The sequence below is a fragment of the Aspergillus karnatakaensis genome (genome assembly GCF_047715665.1).
Source record: "Aspergillus karnatakaensis strain CBS 102800 unplaced genomic scaffold BJY04scaffold_11, whole genome shotgun sequence".
In the NCBI taxonomy this organism is placed as follows: domain Eukaryota; kingdom Fungi; phylum Ascomycota; class Eurotiomycetes; order Eurotiales; family Aspergillaceae; genus Aspergillus; species Aspergillus karnatakaensis.
The window spans coordinates 13,760-30,858 of NW_027395723.1; the positions used below are offsets into that span (position 1 = coordinate 13,760).

The following is a 17,099-nucleotide window of genomic DNA, read 5'->3' on the forward strand; positions in this document are numbered from 1 at the left end:
TCTTTTTCCCTTTTCTATATTTTTTCCTCCTCGCTTTGCTTTTTCCCCATTTCGTCTGGACTTTACTGCTAAGGTTGTATCGTCGTTCATTCATTATATCCCTCCTCCGCCTCTCCGTCTTCTTCTCCTTCCTTTCCTGACGTTCCTTACCTACATCCAACCAACCTCAACTTGTCTCCTACACCATCCCTTGACGGGACCACCATCAAGCAACACTCAACCTACCTACCTACTAGTGCTCTTCAAGTGCTCACCTCGGCTATCCTCGCGATCGTCACTTTCTCAACCTATCGGTGCTTCTGCTCATCCTCGATATCAGCACCAAAAGTAAAACGCGCTTCTACAATCACTATGTTCTCTTGCGCCAACTACCCTCGCGGCTGTCGCGGACGTGCCAACATTTCTGGCGGGAAATGCACTGACTGCGTGGTATGCTTGCTCCCCTCACCTATGTCATTTTTGCTTGGCGCAGCAGCTAACAAGCAACACAGCAACTCAACTTGAACCGGCCAGCCAGATCAACCTCACCATTCGCACAACCACGAGACTACCGTCGAGCACTACCATCCGAGATTCTCCGGGACTCGCCCTACAAAGCGCTGAATCGAGAGATGCCCTAAGTCGTTGTCGCACAGCGACTGCCAAGAGACAACCATGCGTTAGACACAGACAGGGACCCTAGAATTTCAACCGGATTGCAAAGGGTCTCGCAGGCCGGGACCAGTATTAGGATTCTTCGCTGTGCTCTATCGCCGTTGTCCTTCCCGCTTCACTTCACTTCACGTCTCTCCTTTCGCCCTTTCTACACTGTCTAAATTGATGCTCTGACTTGATGCATTGCTGGGAGTTCACATATACCACATTGGGGGAGGCTATCTCGATTTCCATTCCGTTCATACCTAGGTCCAGGTGGCTAGCACTGATTTCTTTCCTTTTCCTTTTTTCTTTACTTTTCTGATATCCTTCCTGTACATCTTGATTGAGGCGGAACGTTTGTTTTGCCGTCCTCCCCTCACTTTTGTCGCAATGGTGGAAATAGAATGCAACTGATGGATGCTGCTGCAATGCGGTAGTTTACGATGACATTAAACCCATGGTCCCGTTTCTCGTAACTTTTGTATCTTACACTCTGTCATGTGATGCAGTCCTCTCCCAGCATCTGTTGACACACCCACTGCGCTGTCTTCGTGTGAAGTGACCAGTACCTCTCGTCTTCTCGACTCGCACGCTCTTGCTCACCTTCACTTCTAGCTACCTTACCCAGCGCCTCAAACACAACAAGCTGATCTCGCATGTACTCATCAACACATGGCTGGTGCTGAGCTTTCTCATGTTGCTCCACCTGCAGTTCCGGGTCATAGAGCTCCTGAGCAAAGTTCTCCACACATTGGTCAACCAGTTTGTTCACCCTAGCCGCCGTGTCTTCATTTGGCCTGTTCTGACCTTTCTTAGGCTTTTTAGGCTTTGGTCCGTCCCCTAACGAACCGTACAATGCATCGCGTCCGATTTTGAAACCCGTTGAGGTGTGCCCTACGATCAGCAAGTACATGCATGATCGGCGGTGCGTGGACTCGGTCGTATGGGTCTTAATGGAGACCACATGGGATTTCGCATCGTCTGGGTCGGCAGATGAGCTGTCGGAGAAGATGGATCGGGGCAGCTCTTTCAATCGTTTTCGGAGCTTCCTATGGACCTGACGCTCCATATACTCGCGAACAGTTTCTGGTTTATCGAGTTCATCACCATCTATCTCATTATGCTTCGACTGCCTCGCGCGCTGGGGTTCTTCAGCGCCTTCAAGCCGATCATCAGGGGCGAGGATCGTGATGTCGATCTGGGAAATTGTGCCCCGTCGGTATTTGCGCAGATCAATTGACGGCACCTCGTGGCTCGGAGCTCCGCCGCTCCCTCTCCGCAATGTATCGATCGCAAAAACCACCTTGCCCAATCCCAAGTTCGCGGGGCCCGACGACCAGCCACGCTTCTCCAACCGCACGTCGATCGGAGGTAGACCGACACGTGCGAAATTAGGGATCAGCACTTGGGCGACATAATCGTATGACGGCGAGGACGACACGTTGGTGCCGCCGACGATACTGAGAAAGATACGCTCCGCGGAAGCGGAGTGCAGGAGATATGGATAGAGAGCCTGAAACACGAGAAAGACGGATCCTGGTGTTGGGAGGCGGATGTTGATGTCTGAATCGGTTTGACGGGGGTGTTCTTGTTCGCGGGGCGGGTGGAAGCCTAGCGAACAGGAGCCCACTTGGGCCTTGACGAGGCTGCTACCGCTCAATTCTCCCAAGGTTTGAATTGCGGCCAGATGCGATGCTTTAAGGCCTTGCTTTCCTGATCGGTTTCCTCTGATGTGGTCGATTGTGATGGCTTGTCCTGTTAGGGCAGATAATGCGACTGCGATGCGGACTAATTGACCTCCTCCTTCGAGCTTTCGCCCGTCGAGTCGAATTGCTTCGGGCAATACAGATGGTCTTGGGCGAGCCATAATTTCACAATCTATTCTTTTGCTGATTGTATTGATGGGGGTTGAATCTCGTCTCTACATGTCAAAGGTACTTATCCTCCATTATGGCTTGTGTTTGCCAGCATGACTGTGTTGTTCGGCGGATGACTCACGTAAGAAGCAGCAAGCACAGCCTTCTGAGTCAACGACCAAGGTAAAACACATCCGGCCAATGATGTATCAGTCTAGTGGTGGTCCAAATCTTAAGGTCACTTTGTTTTGTGGTTATGGTTAGACACGGGTCTAGTCTACTCCACGGACCTGTTGCTGGCAACGACGCTAGTATTCACACCTCCAAGGAAACAGGTATCTACAGCAGGGAGCTTGGGGATATCGAAATCGCTGCTCGAAAATGTTATCTTCGAGCGACAGGAAGGTGCGTATATGGGCGCCTTCCTCAAAGGACGAATGGTAGCTGCCATTTGTTCAGCTTCACTGTCGCAGCTCATCTCTCGCGTCACAACATTTCTCTATCGCGCATCTATTTTCCGAAATAGATATAATCCAATATAATACGACTCGTCGCTCGCAGCATGAGCGCACAAACCCGTCTGCGAAAGTCCATATCTACTCGATTCGCCCGGTCCAGCCACTCTAGTTCCCCAAAAGCAGAACCCTTCGATCCGGAGCTTGCTCGGTTGTTTGCGACTGCAGCAGCTTCTAGGGCCATGTCACGTTCTCTGTACCGGCCTTCCGAGCCCTATGATGGCTCATATAGTCATCTCGGTGGTCCTCAATGCATGGCTGTTCCTCCGCGACGGTACAATCGGTCTACTAAATCGTCAGGATACTCGGATGACCGACCCATCCGTCACTCGGTGCCTTCATCAGTCGACAGCTCTGGTCATGACCAGCGTTCATCTGCGGCTCTACCTTCTATCAGCGAATTCGGCGGTCTCGAAGACAGAATTGCGTCGCTCCCATCTTCCTATCGCCGGCTACGAAGGTCCCGGTCGATGTTTTCAACCAGACAGCGTTCCTCCCACATACCTAACACATCCCGCGAGTCATATTCCCCTAACCTCGGTAAGCGAGGACCACCCTCCGACCAGCCGAGACTGTATCGTACGCTGAGACGTTCGATGTCTTTCTTGCGAAGCGACGATCGCCCTCGGAACACATTACGACACGCAAAGAGCCACGATGTGGCCATTCAGTTAGCACGCTCTCAGTATGAGCAAGACCATCTGAACAGCCCAGACTCCTCAACTTGGGCACCATTACCTATATCAAAGGTCAGACGAGAACATAAACCGTTTAGGAAAACGTTCCGCGGCATAAGCACGTCTCAGGATACAACCGCTACAGACGCATCAATAGAGCCCGTTCGGACTTCCCAGTCTCATGGGAAAGCCAGGGCATTCTCCTCCACCATCAAGAAAGGCATCAAGCGCGTTCTAGGACTATCCAGGAATGTGACTGAACAAGGCGTCGCACAAGCATCCCCTTCATCATCTCAATGGGGCCAATCACCTTCAACTGAAATTAGCAATGATATCGAGTACTCTGGCGGATGCGGGAGTTCTGAAGTCGACAACTCGCACCAGCAATCGAGTAGTAGACCACCAACGGTGCGCCGCATGCAGAGCTCCGGAAGTCTGGCCACAAGCCGCTCTCGAGTGACCAGTTGGGCGGATTCAACGGCAGCCAACACTATCGCAACGCCTAATGCGAGCGGACAACGCTTGTCTATCATCTCCGAACAGGGGATTCTAGGGCCTTCAGATCTATATCCAATACCATCGGTCTCTACGCAGCAAGCTCCAAGCAACGCAATTGACAGTCACCGTCTATTCTCAGCCTTGATGAAACGTATCGGTGGAGCGAACATGCAGCCAACAGAGGAAGATATCGTTGTTGGTCAAGTCAAGGAGCATCGCGCAGTTCCCACCCAGAGTTCGCTGCGGTATCAACGTAGTCGACAAACAATTCGCCAGATTCCCAGCGACACTTCTGTTAGTTCTCCAAAATCGTTCGCAACTGCAAACCCCGGCCCAGCAACGCCTCACGAGCAGCCACAGACCCGTGCTAGTAATGTTCGGAGCGTAATACACCCTGCAGGAGACTACGCGATTGACAACATTGTGCGAAAAGAAAATCTGCGCCCCGAACCCGACTCCCCAAGTGTCTATTCTAGATCGACTAATGGTCACTCTCCCAGGCCGAAGCCTAACGCCGACTCCCCTGATTCGGCATCGGAGCCAGGGCTAGTTACCATATACTCATCAGAAAGGACAGCATATAACTCTCCCAGCAAGCTCGCTGCAATGTCGGACATTGATACTTCGACACAGACTGGCACCGATTGGCACAATTGGATGGACTCGCAGATGGCCAGGATTGAGAACGTACCCTCGGGTCATCATTACAGAGAAGACGCACAGATACAGGATGATTATGATATCAGCTTCACCTCCTCCGTTCCAACCCGGAGGATCCGAGTCGAAAGCAGAGGCATCCGTCAACTCGAGGAAGACCGTGACGAGTCCGGTCGAAAGGTGTCGACCAACAGTAACTTCTCGCGACCTTTCAGCAGGTCATCAAGCTTGCGGACAGTAGTGAGGATAGGGAATCCTTCCCCAAATGTCCCCACAATTTCTATACCAACTTTGGCGGCCGATGATGTTTTTGGGGATTCCACCATACAAGACCATTTCCTCAAATCCAGCCATGCAGGTCAAAGTACCGGAGTGTCGCCCATGCTCCCAAGGTCGAGCAATCAGCCCCGAATGGCCGACTCACGGACCCCGAAGAGACCTTCCGCCGATGTGTCACCGAAGATGCTCACAAACCAGTGCGGACAATACTCCGCCAGGTGGTCCCCTGGAACCGATGCGAGGACCCTCCATAGACGGTCGGCTCGCGTGCTCCGTGAAAGCCGGAGGGCCACCAATGAGAATGCAAAGTTAGAGCAAGGCTTCTACGATCAGGCCTATGGCCTTCAGTCACCAATGTCGAGTAAACGCATGGTGGAGATCTTCCTGAATAGTCGGCGTCGACAGATGGGGGCTGATGTACCTGATGATGGAGCTTCGGAGACTGCTTTCCCTTGACTTGTCTGGAAGTCATCATTGGTTGGTTCGATCTATTGGAATGCATCTCTATCTGTTTCCCAGGCGTCACTCTTTGGGCTTAACCCTTGTATACTTGTATAGCCACCTTCACTACGGTTAGCTCTGCATTGAGCAGTTACGTTATATCACTGCTTCCAGTAAAAGGCACATTTTACCAAGCACGTTACTGTATAATACTAATAATGATATAATGTCTTTCGCTGTGTAGTTCGTAGTGCCCATAAGAGACACATGCTAGTCGCCCAAATACCCAAACAAGGACCTATTTACTTCCTGGCTAATGCAGTTACCTAGTTAGTTATTGAGTGTCGCAGAAACACCACACCACACGACCCACCCCGTCCATACCGTCCATACCATACCATCCCATCATCGTATCCCAGTCGAAAGATAGTCCAGCTACTCCACATAATTTGCCGGAAAGCTCCCCTTGACACCATGCAATTCCCCCTCCCACCAATCATCCGTGCTATCTGTTTTCTTAAGCACGCGAATGCGGTCACCCTGATGGAAGACGAGATCGCCCGTGCCCTGGCCCGCGAAGTCGTAAAGGGCTGTGACGAAGGATCTGTTTGAGGAGGCGCTGCGGGGTTTGGGTGGTGGTGGGGGTGGTTTCTTTTTTGTGGCGAGGGCTGTGTAGGAAGGTTTTGTGCTGAGTTTGATCGGGGGCGGGGTGTCTGATTGAGAAATGTTTGGGGTTTGGGGTTGGGAATGGGAATAGGAATGCGGGTCGAGGAGGGAGGAGGACGATGATGCTGGGGGTGTATATTTGGGCAGGGGGTGGGTGCTTGGTGTGGGGATGGCGGAGGGTGTGGATTTGGAGCGAGCGCCGAGCGCAGGTTTGCTGTCGTATGCTGCTGGCTTTGGTTCTGGGGCTGGAGGAAGGCTGTGGTTGCTGCGGAATTTGTTGAGCCCGCCGAGGGTGTTGCTTGGTCGGCGGTCATTTGGGCTTCGAGCATTTCGTACGGCCTTTCCGTTGGCGATAGTTGCGAACTCTTCAATTTGCTGCTGTATGGGCTGACACGCTTGCTCCCATTCCTTGACAGTTTGATCTAGCGGTTGCGGGGGGTCTGAGGGGAACTGTTCCTGTTCGCAGTAGTTGTATATCACGGTATAGTAGTGTGCGAGTAGTTTGTTCTGGATCTCGATCTGGGCAGATAACAAGCGCGGTAACAAGGAGAACACAGCATTGATCAGTGGAGGCAGATGTTGTCGCAAGTTCTCGTCCGCAGCGTGGTAATCCTGGGTCCGTCAGTGGAATCGCGAGAGCAATCTCAAAAAAAAAACCTACATCTGTTGCTCTTGCTAGCTCCTCCTGCGCTTTCGCATATGCAGCATTTTCGCGCTCCGATCGGTTTCCTCTTTTTGAGTAATTATCGACGCGGCCATGGTGGCGCTCATAGTCCAGCTGTTGATGGTTAGAGCAGTTCGACCAATGACTGCGGATAGCCCACCTTCCGGTCCTCCCTCTTCTTTATAGTTTTCTTGAACGGGCCCAAACATTCTTTCGCCTGCGATGCAGGACTAATCATGCGGTCCTCGATTGCCGTCAACTCCTCAAGGAACTCCTTTATCAAATCGCCGTATTCCTCCTTCAGCTTTGTCGTCCGTGCCAAGGTACCCTTCGGGGCCAGGACGGGTGTATGGGAAGTGGGTTCAGCAGCTCCGATAATAGGAGCGTAGAGGGTCTCGAACTCGGAAAGCATTCGGTCTTGATGGGTCATGAGCGAGGACCACGCATCGCGCCAGGCTTTGGTGTTGTCAACGATCTGAAGCGGAAAATAACAATTAGCAGGTGATTGACAATCCCAGGGTTCGCAGCCAACCTTATCCAGCAATTTATCGATCTGATCGAAATCCTTCAAGAGAATAGCAACCTGGCCATCATCGGCAGAGCGCTTCATAAAGCGGCCAAATTGCCTTTGCACAGACTGCATGGTGCCGTTTGTGAGATGCGAGAGAAAAAAAAATGCGGGGAGCTGCAGAGCAGAATCAACAAAAGAAGGGAACAATTAATTGAGTCACCAGAGAGGGAGGGAGGGGATGCAGGGACTCAGGGAGAGTGAGGGGAGAGTGAGTGGAAGAAGAAATCCATAAGGGAGGGAAAGAACAGCCTCATGGCGAGAAGTAGCACGCTCATTTGATGATGACACAGCGATGGGAAGATTAAAATGCGCGTGCCTGTTTAGCTCCTGCTAAGCTACTGTATCCAGATAAATAGTGTGTTTGTCTGGACCGCCACAATCTATTTTTGACCGGCGTAGATCCAAATCTTGACAGCTCCAGCCTCCTTGAAGGTCGGCCGATCTCCTGTAAGCAATGATACGTACGAGTGATGGTCAGAGCGAGCTAGCGCTTGCTTATTCCAACTTCATTTTGCAATAATCCGTCAATAAGCTTGGTAGACACAGGAATAGCTTGGATGTTTATTTCAGCCTCAGCCCAGTGAGCTCAGTTCTGTGCCTGGGTGCCTGAGGACCCAACCTTCTCCGCATCTTTTTTCTGGAACTCGCGTCTCTTCGAATGAACTCTTTCATCTCCAGCACCACCTCGGCAACACTAATTCCTTCTCGACCAGATGCTCGTCTCACGCCGGAGGATCAGCCTTTGGCCATCGTGTCCCCCACCATGTCCACCCCGCTCCCATCAGCAACGCCGCGATCCGGCCTAACCGTCCCCGCAACCCAGAACACCGCCCCCGTTATCAAGTACCGCTGCCTCTTCACTCACGACATGCGACGCAAGGCGAAACGATGGCAGGATGGGTTCTTACGATACCACACATTCAACAAGCGAGTGATGGTCTACGACAACACCGGATACTTCATTGGAGATCTTCATTGGCGCGCACCGGAGGGCATACAAGAAGGCGATGAGTTGGAGCTCGATAAGGGTGTGTTGATCCAGATCTGCGAACCGCTGGGGCAGACGGAGACGGATATCTCTTCCCTATACAAGAACAAAAGCCAGTCGCCGGCGCGTAACGAAACGCCTCCGTCTTCCGTTCGCTCGGTTGCCCGGCCATCGCTCTCTCAGAATTCTCGTTCATTAAAGGACTTGCTGGGGGTGAATAGCGGGGTGAACAAGACCCCAAGGCCACAGCCACTCTCCCCATTTGAGCAACGGCAGAGGCAAATGCAGACGCAGACACAGACACAGAGACAAGCCCCCATACAGCAGCTACAAGAGCGACCAGCGAAACGTCAACGGGCAGCTTCTCCGGAGCAAAGACAGCAGCACGTTGTCGATCTATCCGATTCACCTCCCCGTGCACAGCAGGCTCGAACCGAACAACGTCCGGCACCCAGGCCTCAACCTCAGCCCAACGCGACCATACCCCAAGCTCGAGCATCGCCTCGAGATACCGTCGCCGAACAACCTGAAGTACCTCCGAGCGCCCAGCCGGCTCCACAAACGAGACCCTCCTCGGGCGCCGAGCTCTCGAATACATTACGACTATCCAATGACAAGCCGCGCAGGAAGTTGATGTACCTACAGTCACAATCATCTCTCAGAACCTCACAGCCGAAGAGTCAGCTGTCACGAACCCAGTCAGTATGTACTACCTCAAAGCTCACTTCAATCGCTGACTGTATAGCTGCCAACCGCCACCAAGCAATGACCCATCGTCCAGCCCAGTGATCATCATCGACGACGATGATGAGCCTGGGCCTCCAAACCAACCACAACCGCAACCTATACTAAGACCTATCCCTATCCCATCCTCCCTGCCAATACCAGATTCCCAACCTCTCCAATTCAAAACAACCTCAAGCAGCGAAGCCACAGTAACCAACCCCCGAAGACACGCGCAACTATTCCCAAAATCCTCCAGCACACCAGTCTCGACCCTCTACGCAATTCCCGCTCACCAACCAACACCACCGCCTCCGCCACCAGAGCCTACCCCAAAACCACCAGAAAACATCACAAGAGCGCGCACAACAGGCCTCCGCAAATCCCTTTCAGACCCCACAACCATCACAAGTCTGCATCCACGGGGTATAACCGCCCCAAGTCTACTCAATCCCATCCCAGAAGGAATCGGGACTGGAAATGGAAACGACGAGCAGGGACCGTGGACTTCTGAAGCGCTAGACTTGTTTGACTTTTGGCCGCCCGGTCGGCCGAAACCTGCTTGATGGGAGTTTTACCCAACCCGTTATTGTTGTTGGAGTATATTTAGGCTAAGTCCTCTGGTAAGATGACCCGATTGTCAAGTTCATTTCTTGTTGCTTGCAGAAGTACATACCATATTTGCCGTACATATACCTAGCCTAATCTAATGATTGCATGATATGACTATAATCGATATATGATCAATTTGCGCTGAGTCAAGTACTCTCCCTCCCGACCCCACTCGTTCTAGCCCTCCGCTTCCCAGCCCAACAACCAGAAGACTCCCAGCATAAAGCAACAACACAGGCTAGATCCTGCCTCTATCACGCTACGCTTGCTGGGCCATGGCGCCGAGCAATAACAAGATTGTTCTCACACTTGTCCCGGTAGAGATCTGGGCGTTGGTCATTGACTTTGTATGCTTACTCCGCCTCCTTCAGAGTGGTGTTGTTCAACTAACCGATCGCGGGCAATAAGCTTCGATGGGAGTCATGGACAGCACTGCACTCGCTGAACCTCTCATGTCGCGGTTTCCATGAGATCGTGTCACCTGTCCTATTCAAGACTCTTCGCATTCGCTTTCCAAGAGGAAGGCGCGATTTGCGGGACAACAAGCACACGCGACTGCATGAACTTCTGGGGCCAGACAATCTTGTGAACATACACCAATACGTCCGTTTCCTTACTCTATGTGGACCCAGAGACTCAACAGCCGATAGCTATGGCGCCTTGCTCTCGAAGCTTGTTGAGAGTCTGCCGAATCTAGAAAGTATCAGGTGCGAAGTAACAGCAGTCACTATCGGACACACTGACCAGATCCAGATGGCGCAGCATGCTGTTCCCGCCGCAATTAGTTCGCACCCTCAATGCAAGGCAACAGCCACCTCTCCTCTACTACGGTGTTTCCCAACCACTCGCCCAAGATGACCTCCTCTTAGGCGCACCCTTTATCAAGTCTCTGAACGTCACATACAGTTCGCACCTCAAAAGTCCTTACAACATTGAAATCAACGCCCTCGGCGCTGTTATCCTTTCACTTCCAAAGCTTAACCGCCTAGTCCTAAAATATAACCCTGGACCACAGATTTTTAGGGGCGTCGAACGTCCTATCAGGTCGATTTTTGAATTGCCGCCGGCTTCCATACTACCACCTCTACGAATACTCTGTTTTGCGAACTTAGCTTTCTCACCTGAGCAGGCGGCTACATGGGCGAGACTTCTTGCCCAGCGGCAGACTCTTTACATCTTGACTTGGACGGCGCCACTGATATGACCATGCTAATCAACCACCTTTCCGATTGTCCCGGAGCTGTATCCAACCTGCGCTCAGTATCATTTCGAATTCACGACGCAACGCGAGCAGAAAACATCTCACGTGTGACGTCGTCACTTGATAAATTGCTCTGTCAAATCACGCATCTATCTGTATTTCCCGCGAAAGACCTCCCGAAAGAAGTTCTGCACAAGGTCGACGAGCACCACCGCAGCACCCTCCGCCAGCTTCGCTGGCGACATACCTGGTTCCCGCTCCTGGATGTTTTCTTTGTTGGCTGGCGCGAACTGAACCACATTGGGGTGCGGCGGTCAGGGGAAGACCGGAGTGTCGCATGTATTTTTACCCCCGGGGAGCTACGAGATTTGGCCAAGAAACTTCCACGTATCGAACAATTGGGTGTTGATTTGTGTTTCAGGCGGAACACAGACTTGGTACGGCTGCCTGACTCTATCCATTATATCCCCCTTCCTAGCCCATTCTGTTTGTGGTCGTGATAAAAATACGATATAACTAATATGTCTAGCCATACACGCATCTAAGTGCTCTAGCATCCTTCCAACGGCTCAAATACCTCGAGCTAAACTCGCCATCGGTTGAGCAGCCACCAATCTATATGAAAGATGTACCATTGGTCACTGAATCCATGACCGAAAACGCATTCCAATACATAGCAGCAGAGAAGAATCGCCATGGCAAGGAAGCATCAGCCGAAGTCTCACAATCCCGGTTCATGCAACTGGCCATAAAGGCGGGCGAATGGGAATCCTTCCCTTGGGATGCGAACGATCTGATCAGACGCTATGTCCCTTTCGCAATAGTATGCTGGCGCGAGGAGGCAATCGGCGCTCGTGATGGAATCCAGAGGCTTCGTGTGGAGTTCCAATTAGGGTTGCGCCAGAGTTTCCTCGAGGAGAATAAGTTCGAGCAGATAATGGATGCGGCGGGGCTGTGGGGAGGTCGGAAAGAAAGGGGGCTAGACTTTGGGCCGAGGGTTTGGTGAAGAGGTAGGACTCTTGCTCATCGGCAGGAGTGCCATAGGATACATATTTTACGCTCTGACGGCTGGCTGTATGAGTCCTACAGCTTCCGGGGGGGTGGGGGATGAAGAAGTTGGAATCCGAAGCTCAGACGTCCATGCTTTCAAGCGTGCGTGGAACAACTCTTTCTCGCTGCACGTTACAAGAAGTCAGAACTTTATTATGAAGTTCGAATGCTCTTAACTCAGTGGTATGTTTTATAAAGATGATTCCCAGCCACTTGAAGTGAATAGTCTCATGGAGCCCTACAGAGTAGATAACCGAGATAACTATCGGAGCTGAACCCACCTCCTGGACTCACCTTAGTCGTCTCAAAACGGCACCTGGATGGAGATATCTCGTACTTTACGAGAAAAACAACGCAAGACAATATGAGCTGTGACGATTCAACTAACTAAATTGCCAAAGAGATATTTCAAGCCGGAAGGGCGTACACTTGTACGTAGTGTGCGGAACAGGTCCACTAACAGGCTTGATACAAGCATTTAGGTAGGTACAAGTCTGTCCATGACTCCATTCCCATCCTATCTGACCCTGGCGTCCTCTGCCCTGTATAGAGACCATTTGTCTTCAATGGCAGTCAAGTTAATATCTTAAGTGAAGTGTTATTCTCAAATGCCTAAATTGAGATAAGCCCTGTACTCTATTTTAATACTGCTTTACTTGCTCTGTCCCTGGCAGAGTTCTCCTGGTCGCGAGAATACCTAAATTTATGTTACTTGAAGCTATTCATGACCAGCGCTTTAATCCGTAGGGCTGACACTGCAATCTTAGAGTGGATGGGGGGATAGATGTGGCTGTGGTTGGCAGTTGCACAGGCTATGAGCGCCACTATTATTGCTGCTGGCGTATAGTTAGTTAGCTAAGTAGACTAAGTCCTCTGGTATCTAGGGCGACGCTTCTGTCTTACTTGCTGAGATACAACTACATGCCGTATTTACTGTATATCTATGATTTTATTTTATAGATGATTAATTTACGCTAAACTAAGAATTTTAGTAGCTGGAGCTTGCACATAGCCATTTTCCTGCTTTTTTGTAAATGGCATAGATTGATATATGTATCTGTACATTGATAATAGAGTCATGAAAGGATTCAGATACCGGTTGATCATTATATATAATTATATTGAATGAATAGCACTAACATATATATATACCTCCTATCAAGCGTCCCGAACACCCATCACAAATCAAACCTCTTCCTCCTTCTCTCACCCTGCCCCTGGTCCCCATCACCATCTCCCCCCTCTCCCTCCCTGTTCAATCTCCAATTCCCAAACCAATAACATCCCATCAAAGCCCCCACAACCGGAATACTACCCACATAAAGCAACAACACAGCCAAAAAACCCCCTCTTATACTCCGGGCTATCACTCTCCCGGAAAAGCTGCTGGCCAGCAACCCCCCCCAGATTACTGCCGATAACCACCATCGCGAGACCAAGCGAGCGCTTCGTCGCGCTCGTCGCATTGATGCTCACCCATGCGTCGTTTAGGCCCTGCGCGAGGGCGTTCCCGGCGCCGAGGAGGGTGAAAATTGCGTAGCGGGTCCATTTATCAGAACCCCCGTTACTTCCACCTCCACCTCCACCGGCTGATCCTGAGCCTGAAGCTGGGACTGAGGCAGGTGGGAGCGCGAACAGCGCCGCAGCGAACGCGATGGAGTACACAAACGCAGCGATACACCAAGGCCCGCGAAGCTTGGTCTTATCCGAGGCGAAGGAGATTGCAAACGAGAAGATAATGACAAGGACGCTGCTAACAGCGTTGAGCAGATTTGCGTTGATTTTCGAGAAGCCGAGGTTTTTGATTACTGTTGGGCCGTAGAGCTGCAGGCCGCCTTTCGGGGCAAGACTGATGACGTTTAGGGCCATGTGCAGCCAGAGGCGGTAGTCTGTTAGGGCTGCTAGAAGGGCTGGGAGGGTGATGGGTGCTTTGGTGGTGGATTTTGTGGGGTCGTCGAGCGCGACGCGGGTGGAGAGGATGTGCCGGTCGTGGGGGGTGAAGAGGTCCCAGTGGTTATGGAGGGGGGCTGTGTGGGTTGGGGAGCGGGGGAGAAAGGCGAGGAAGAGGAGGAAGATTAGGAGGGTTAGGATTCCCTCGACTGGATAGAGGGTGGTTGTTTAGTATTGGGATTATTGACTTTGAGATGGTTTGTGGATGGGGATGGCTCACGCAGGAATAGCCACTGCCACCCGGAGAGGCCCTGGAGTCCTGCCATTTGGAGGACGCCGGCTGCGATCAAGGACCCGGTAGCGGTGGCAGAGTAGTTTCCGAAGTAGAATATGGCAGTCCTTAGTGCTAACTCCTTTCGGGTATAGAAGAGTGCAAGCATGTATTGGGCACCAGGGATGTAGCCGCCTTCGAACAGGCCAAGGAGGAAGCGCGTCGCGTAGAATGAATGGATGTTGGTGCACCACGCCTGCGTCAGGGCTATCGTGCCCCATACCAGCATCTGAAAGGTGAGCCAGATCGAGGCACCGAGCTTCTGCAGTATCAGGTTGGAAGGGATTTCCGCAACCACGATTCCAATCAGCATCAGTTGGCTGCCGAGGTTAGCTTGGTCGGAGGTGATGTTCAGGTCTTCAGTTATGGTGTCCGTCAGGGCATTCGAGATGTTGCTTCGATCGAGTTGGAGAACGAAGAAGCCGGCTACGAGCAGCGGCATGAGATAGATGTCGAGTCTGCGTGCTAGGTTAGCCAGCTCAAACGGTTGGTACTCGGGACCATACTTTCGCAGCACGGCTTTCTCTTCAGCCTCTGTCCATGTCACTTGAGTACCCGCGTCCGGCTTGCGGGTCATGGAGTCTGTTCCCAGATCCCTGGGTGCTTCTTTGATCTCTGACATGCTGGTCGAGATAAAAAAGGGATGTCGCAGTCAAAGTTGCTCGCAGCCCTCTCCAACGGCATTTTATATCCTCCCAAAACCAAGCATTTCACCCTCATCTTGCTTCCTGTTGGAAGCCCCAGCTTATCACGACATACAAGCTCCACATGACGAGCTGGAGTGTAGATAATAAGTTGAATGAGGCTAGGAGTTGAGCGTCGGGATAGGCTCCGAAGGGCATCGGCCATGAGCGTCGGAGGTGAGCGGTAGCGTGAAATACAACCGATGTTCGGGTCAAAAGAAAATTCCCGCAAAGGTCTCTTGAAAGTAACTACTTGAGCAAAAATGTCTCGTGATCCAAATCGACCAAATATCGTGCTTGTCCTCGCCGACAATCTCGGCTGGGGAGAGTTAGGGTGCTACGGGGGAGGTATTCTTCGCGGCGCGGCGACACCTCGAATCGACAAACTAGCGACCGAAGGCCTACTCCTGCACAACTTCAATGTCGAGAGCGATTGCGTGCCGACGCGGTCGGCACTTATGACAGGACGACACCCAATTCGCACCGGGTGCAGGCAGTCGGTTCCCGCGGGGTTCCCGCAAGGTCTCACGGAGTGGGAGCAGACACTAGCCGAATGCCTCAAGACAAACGATTACGCGACGGCGCATCACGGAAAATGGCATCTTGGAGATATCCAGGGGCGGTATCCTTCGGATAGAGGGTTTGATACCTGGTTTGGAATTCCGCGCACAACGGACGAGACGCAGTTTACCTCCGCCATTGGATACACGCCTGACGTCGCGGATCTTCCATACATAATGAAGGGTAATGCAGGCAAAGAGTCAGAGAATGTCTGCATTTATGACATGGAGAAACGAAGGCTCATTGACGAGATGTTGGTTGATCAGACGAAGACCTGGTTAACGCAACAGGTCAATGAAGAGAAAGCGTTCTTCCTCTACCACCCGCTTGTGCACCTTCATTTTCCAACTCTCCCACACAATGATTTCGCAGGAACAACTGGACAGGGAGACTTTGCGGACTCGATGGCTGAAATGGATCATCGAGTGGGCCAGATAATCGATCACATTGACGAGCTCGGTGTCCGGGAAAACACGGTCTTCATTTTCGCCTCTGACAATGGACCGGAGTTTCGACCTCCTTATCGTGGCACGGCGGGTCCATGGTCTGGAACATATCATACAGCAATGGAAGGCAGTCTGCGCGTGCCTTTTATCATTCGATGGCCTGGGAATGTTCCCGAAGGGACTACATCCAATGAGATTGTGCATGTCACAGACATCTTCACGACCATTTTATCCATGACAAAAACACGCGTACCATCCGACAGACCGATTGATGGAGTTGATCAAACCCAGCTGTTCCAGAGTCCCGCAGAGACAAAATCCCAGAGGACAGGATTCTTGTTCTATATCAAGGAGGAGCTGCGGGCCATTAAGTGGAAAGACTGGAAGTTGCACTATGTCTGGGAGCCAAAGGTGAACCAGTCATCTGGGCGGCTTGAAAGTCCCTATTTGTTCAATACCGTGCGGGACCCCAAGGAGGAATCAGACATCCTGGCATACAACACTTGGGTCCTACAGCCTATGTTGAGGCTGAAGGCAGAGTTTGACAAAAGTCTCAAGTACGACCCAGCTCCACCAGATCCACTAAAGCAATTTTGAAGGCCTTCAGATCATCTTTTAATGACAATATGTGTGGACTTGCTCAGACGTCCAGATGATCCCTCATACCCCATAGTAGCGTATCAAAAGCTGTCGAAGGAAACTCGCCAACTCCAGGGTCGACAGAAAAATCAGCAAAGAGCTGGCCCGGGCTAAGACCTGCGTCGGAGAATGTATTAGAGTTTGACGTGTTGGTGTCCCTTTTCTGCCGCAGAACAGTGTTTGCAAGCTTGTCGAAGATGTCTCTGTACGGCTTGCCAGTAGGGTACCTTTCAACCATTGCCCAGAGCAGGGAAGAGCAAGAGTTGATGGAGGATGTGGCATCTTCTGAGTGCAGACTCGGAATAGATTGAGCTAGTGATGCATGGGAGCAATATACAATTGCAACTCCACTTCGGAAAAGATTGTGGACTGTTCGCCAGAAGAATCGTAGTTCCCCTGCTCGAAATGTCCTTGAATAACAGTTGATCGCATTGGTAGCATTTCTTGCAAGAACATCTAGCTCATGTGATGATGGATTTGGGAAGTGGCGGGAAGGATAGTATAGAAGCACGAGA

General features: G+C 51.6%; 7 protein-coding genes across 7 annotated transcripts; 4 read left to right on the forward strand and 3 right to left on the reverse strand.

The window, feature by feature from the left end:
• Nucleotides 1-534: 534 nt before the first annotated feature.
• BJY04DRAFT_13882 (putative RNA 3'-terminal phosphate cyclase) lies at nucleotides 535-2,778 on the reverse strand. Its single transcript, XM_073708643.1, has one exon. It carries the CDS (start codon nucleotides 2,501-2,503, stop codon nucleotides 1,133-1,135), a length of 1,371 nt encoding a protein of 456 aa, XP_073573903.1. The 5' UTR covers nucleotides 2,504-2,778; the 3' UTR covers nucleotides 535-1,132.
• On the forward strand, nucleotides 2,779-5,780 carry BJY04DRAFT_13785 (uncharacterized protein). The gene has a single exon (XM_073708624.1). The coding sequence runs from the start codon at nucleotides 3,055-3,057 to the stop codon at nucleotides 5,572-5,574; it is 2,520 nt and encodes an 839-aa protein (XP_073573904.1). The 5' UTR covers nucleotides 2,779-3,054; the 3' UTR covers nucleotides 5,575-5,780.
• On the reverse strand, nucleotides 5,777-7,765 carry BJY04DRAFT_182838 (BAR and SH3 domain-containing protein). Its single transcript, XM_073710378.1, has 4 exons — nucleotides 7,422-7,765; nucleotides 7,050-7,364; nucleotides 6,887-7,003; nucleotides 5,777-6,837 (listed from the first exon to the last, which is right to left on the reverse strand). The coding sequence occupies exons 1-4, from the start codon at nucleotides 7,530-7,532 to the stop codon at nucleotides 5,995-5,997; spliced, it is 1,386 nt and encodes a 461-aa protein (XP_073573905.1). The 5' UTR covers nucleotides 7,533-7,765; the 3' UTR covers nucleotides 5,777-5,994.
• Nucleotides 7,766-8,223: 458 nt separating this feature from the next.
• On the forward strand, nucleotides 8,224-9,737 carry BJY04DRAFT_215528 (DNA helicase ZGRF1-like domain-containing protein; the record flags this gene model as incomplete). Its single annotated transcript, XM_073715498.1, has 2 exons — nucleotides 8,224-9,146; nucleotides 9,194-9,737. The coding sequence occupies 2 exons, from the start codon at nucleotides 8,224-8,226 to the stop codon at nucleotides 9,735-9,737; spliced, it is 1,467 nt and encodes a 488-aa protein (XP_073573906.1).
• A 178-nt stretch (nucleotides 9,738-9,915) lies between these two features.
• On the forward strand, nucleotides 9,916-11,990 carry BJY04DRAFT_225941 (uncharacterized protein; the record flags this gene model as incomplete). Its single annotated transcript, XM_073718306.1, has 6 exons — nucleotides 9,916-10,158; nucleotides 10,214-10,490; nucleotides 10,537-10,880; nucleotides 10,949-11,421; nucleotides 11,531-11,582; nucleotides 11,662-11,990. The coding sequence occupies exons 1-6, from the start codon at nucleotides 10,059-10,061 to the stop codon at nucleotides 11,988-11,990; spliced, it is 1,575 nt and encodes a 524-aa protein (XP_073573907.1). The 5' UTR covers nucleotides 9,916-10,058.
• Nucleotides 11,991-13,294: 1,304 nt separating this feature from the next.
• BJY04DRAFT_14251 (major facilitator superfamily domain-containing protein) lies at nucleotides 13,295-15,039 on the reverse strand. Its single transcript, XM_073708706.1, has 3 exons — nucleotides 14,762-15,039; nucleotides 14,205-14,713; nucleotides 13,295-14,133 (listed from the first exon to the last, which is right to left on the reverse strand). Exons 1-3 carry the CDS (start codon nucleotides 14,875-14,877, stop codon nucleotides 13,346-13,348), a joined length of 1,413 nt encoding a protein of 470 aa, XP_073573908.1. The 5' UTR covers nucleotides 14,878-15,039; the 3' UTR covers nucleotides 13,295-13,345.
• Nucleotides 15,040-16,563, forward strand: BJY04DRAFT_14250 (arylsulfatase). Its single transcript, XM_073708705.1, has one exon. It carries the CDS (start codon nucleotides 15,202-15,204, stop codon nucleotides 16,540-16,542), a length of 1,341 nt encoding a protein of 446 aa, XP_073573909.1. The 5' UTR covers nucleotides 15,040-15,201; the 3' UTR covers nucleotides 16,543-16,563.
• The last annotated feature ends 536 nt before the right edge of the window (nucleotides 16,564-17,099 follow it).

What these genes read in the sequence shown, in the direction of transcription:
- BJY04DRAFT_182838 (XM_073710378.1), bottom strand. Translation starts at nt 7,532, where the DNA reads ATGCAGTCTGTGCAAAGGCAATTTGGCCGCTTTATGAAGCGCTCTGCC. An exon ending in TCGATAAATTGCTGGATAAG is followed by an intron (nt 7,365 to 7,421) that starts GTTGGCTGCGAA and finishes TTTCCGCTTCAG; the next exon opens with ATCGTTGACAACACCAAAGC. An exon ending in AGCTAGCAAGAGCAACAGAT is followed by an intron (nt 6,838 to 6,886) that starts GTAGGTTTTTTT and finishes TGACGGACCCAG; the next exon opens with GATTACCACGCTGCGGACGA.
- BJY04DRAFT_13882 (XM_073708643.1), bottom strand. Translation starts at nt 2,503, where the DNA reads ATGGCTCGCCCAAGACCATCTGTATTGCCCGAAGCAATTCGACTCGAC.
- BJY04DRAFT_14251 (XM_073708706.1), bottom strand. Translation starts at nt 14,877, where the DNA reads ATGTCAGAGATCAAAGAAGCACCCAGGGATCTGGGAACAGACTCCATG. An exon ending in GAGAAAGCCGTGCTGCGAAA is followed by an intron (nt 14,714 to 14,761) that starts GTATGGTCCCGA and finishes CCTAGCACGCAG; the next exon opens with ACTCGACATCTATCTCATGC. An exon ending in GTGGCAGTGGCTATTCCTGC is followed by an intron (nt 14,134 to 14,204) that starts GTGAGCCATCCC and finishes CCCTCTATCCAG; the next exon opens with TCGAGGGAATCCTAACCCTC.
- BJY04DRAFT_13785 (XM_073708624.1), top strand. Translation starts at nt 3,055, where the DNA reads ATGAGCGCACAAACCCGTCTGCGAAAGTCCATATCTACTCGATTCGCC.
- BJY04DRAFT_14250 (XM_073708705.1), top strand. Translation starts at nt 15,202, where the DNA reads ATGTCTCGTGATCCAAATCGACCAAATATCGTGCTTGTCCTCGCCGAC.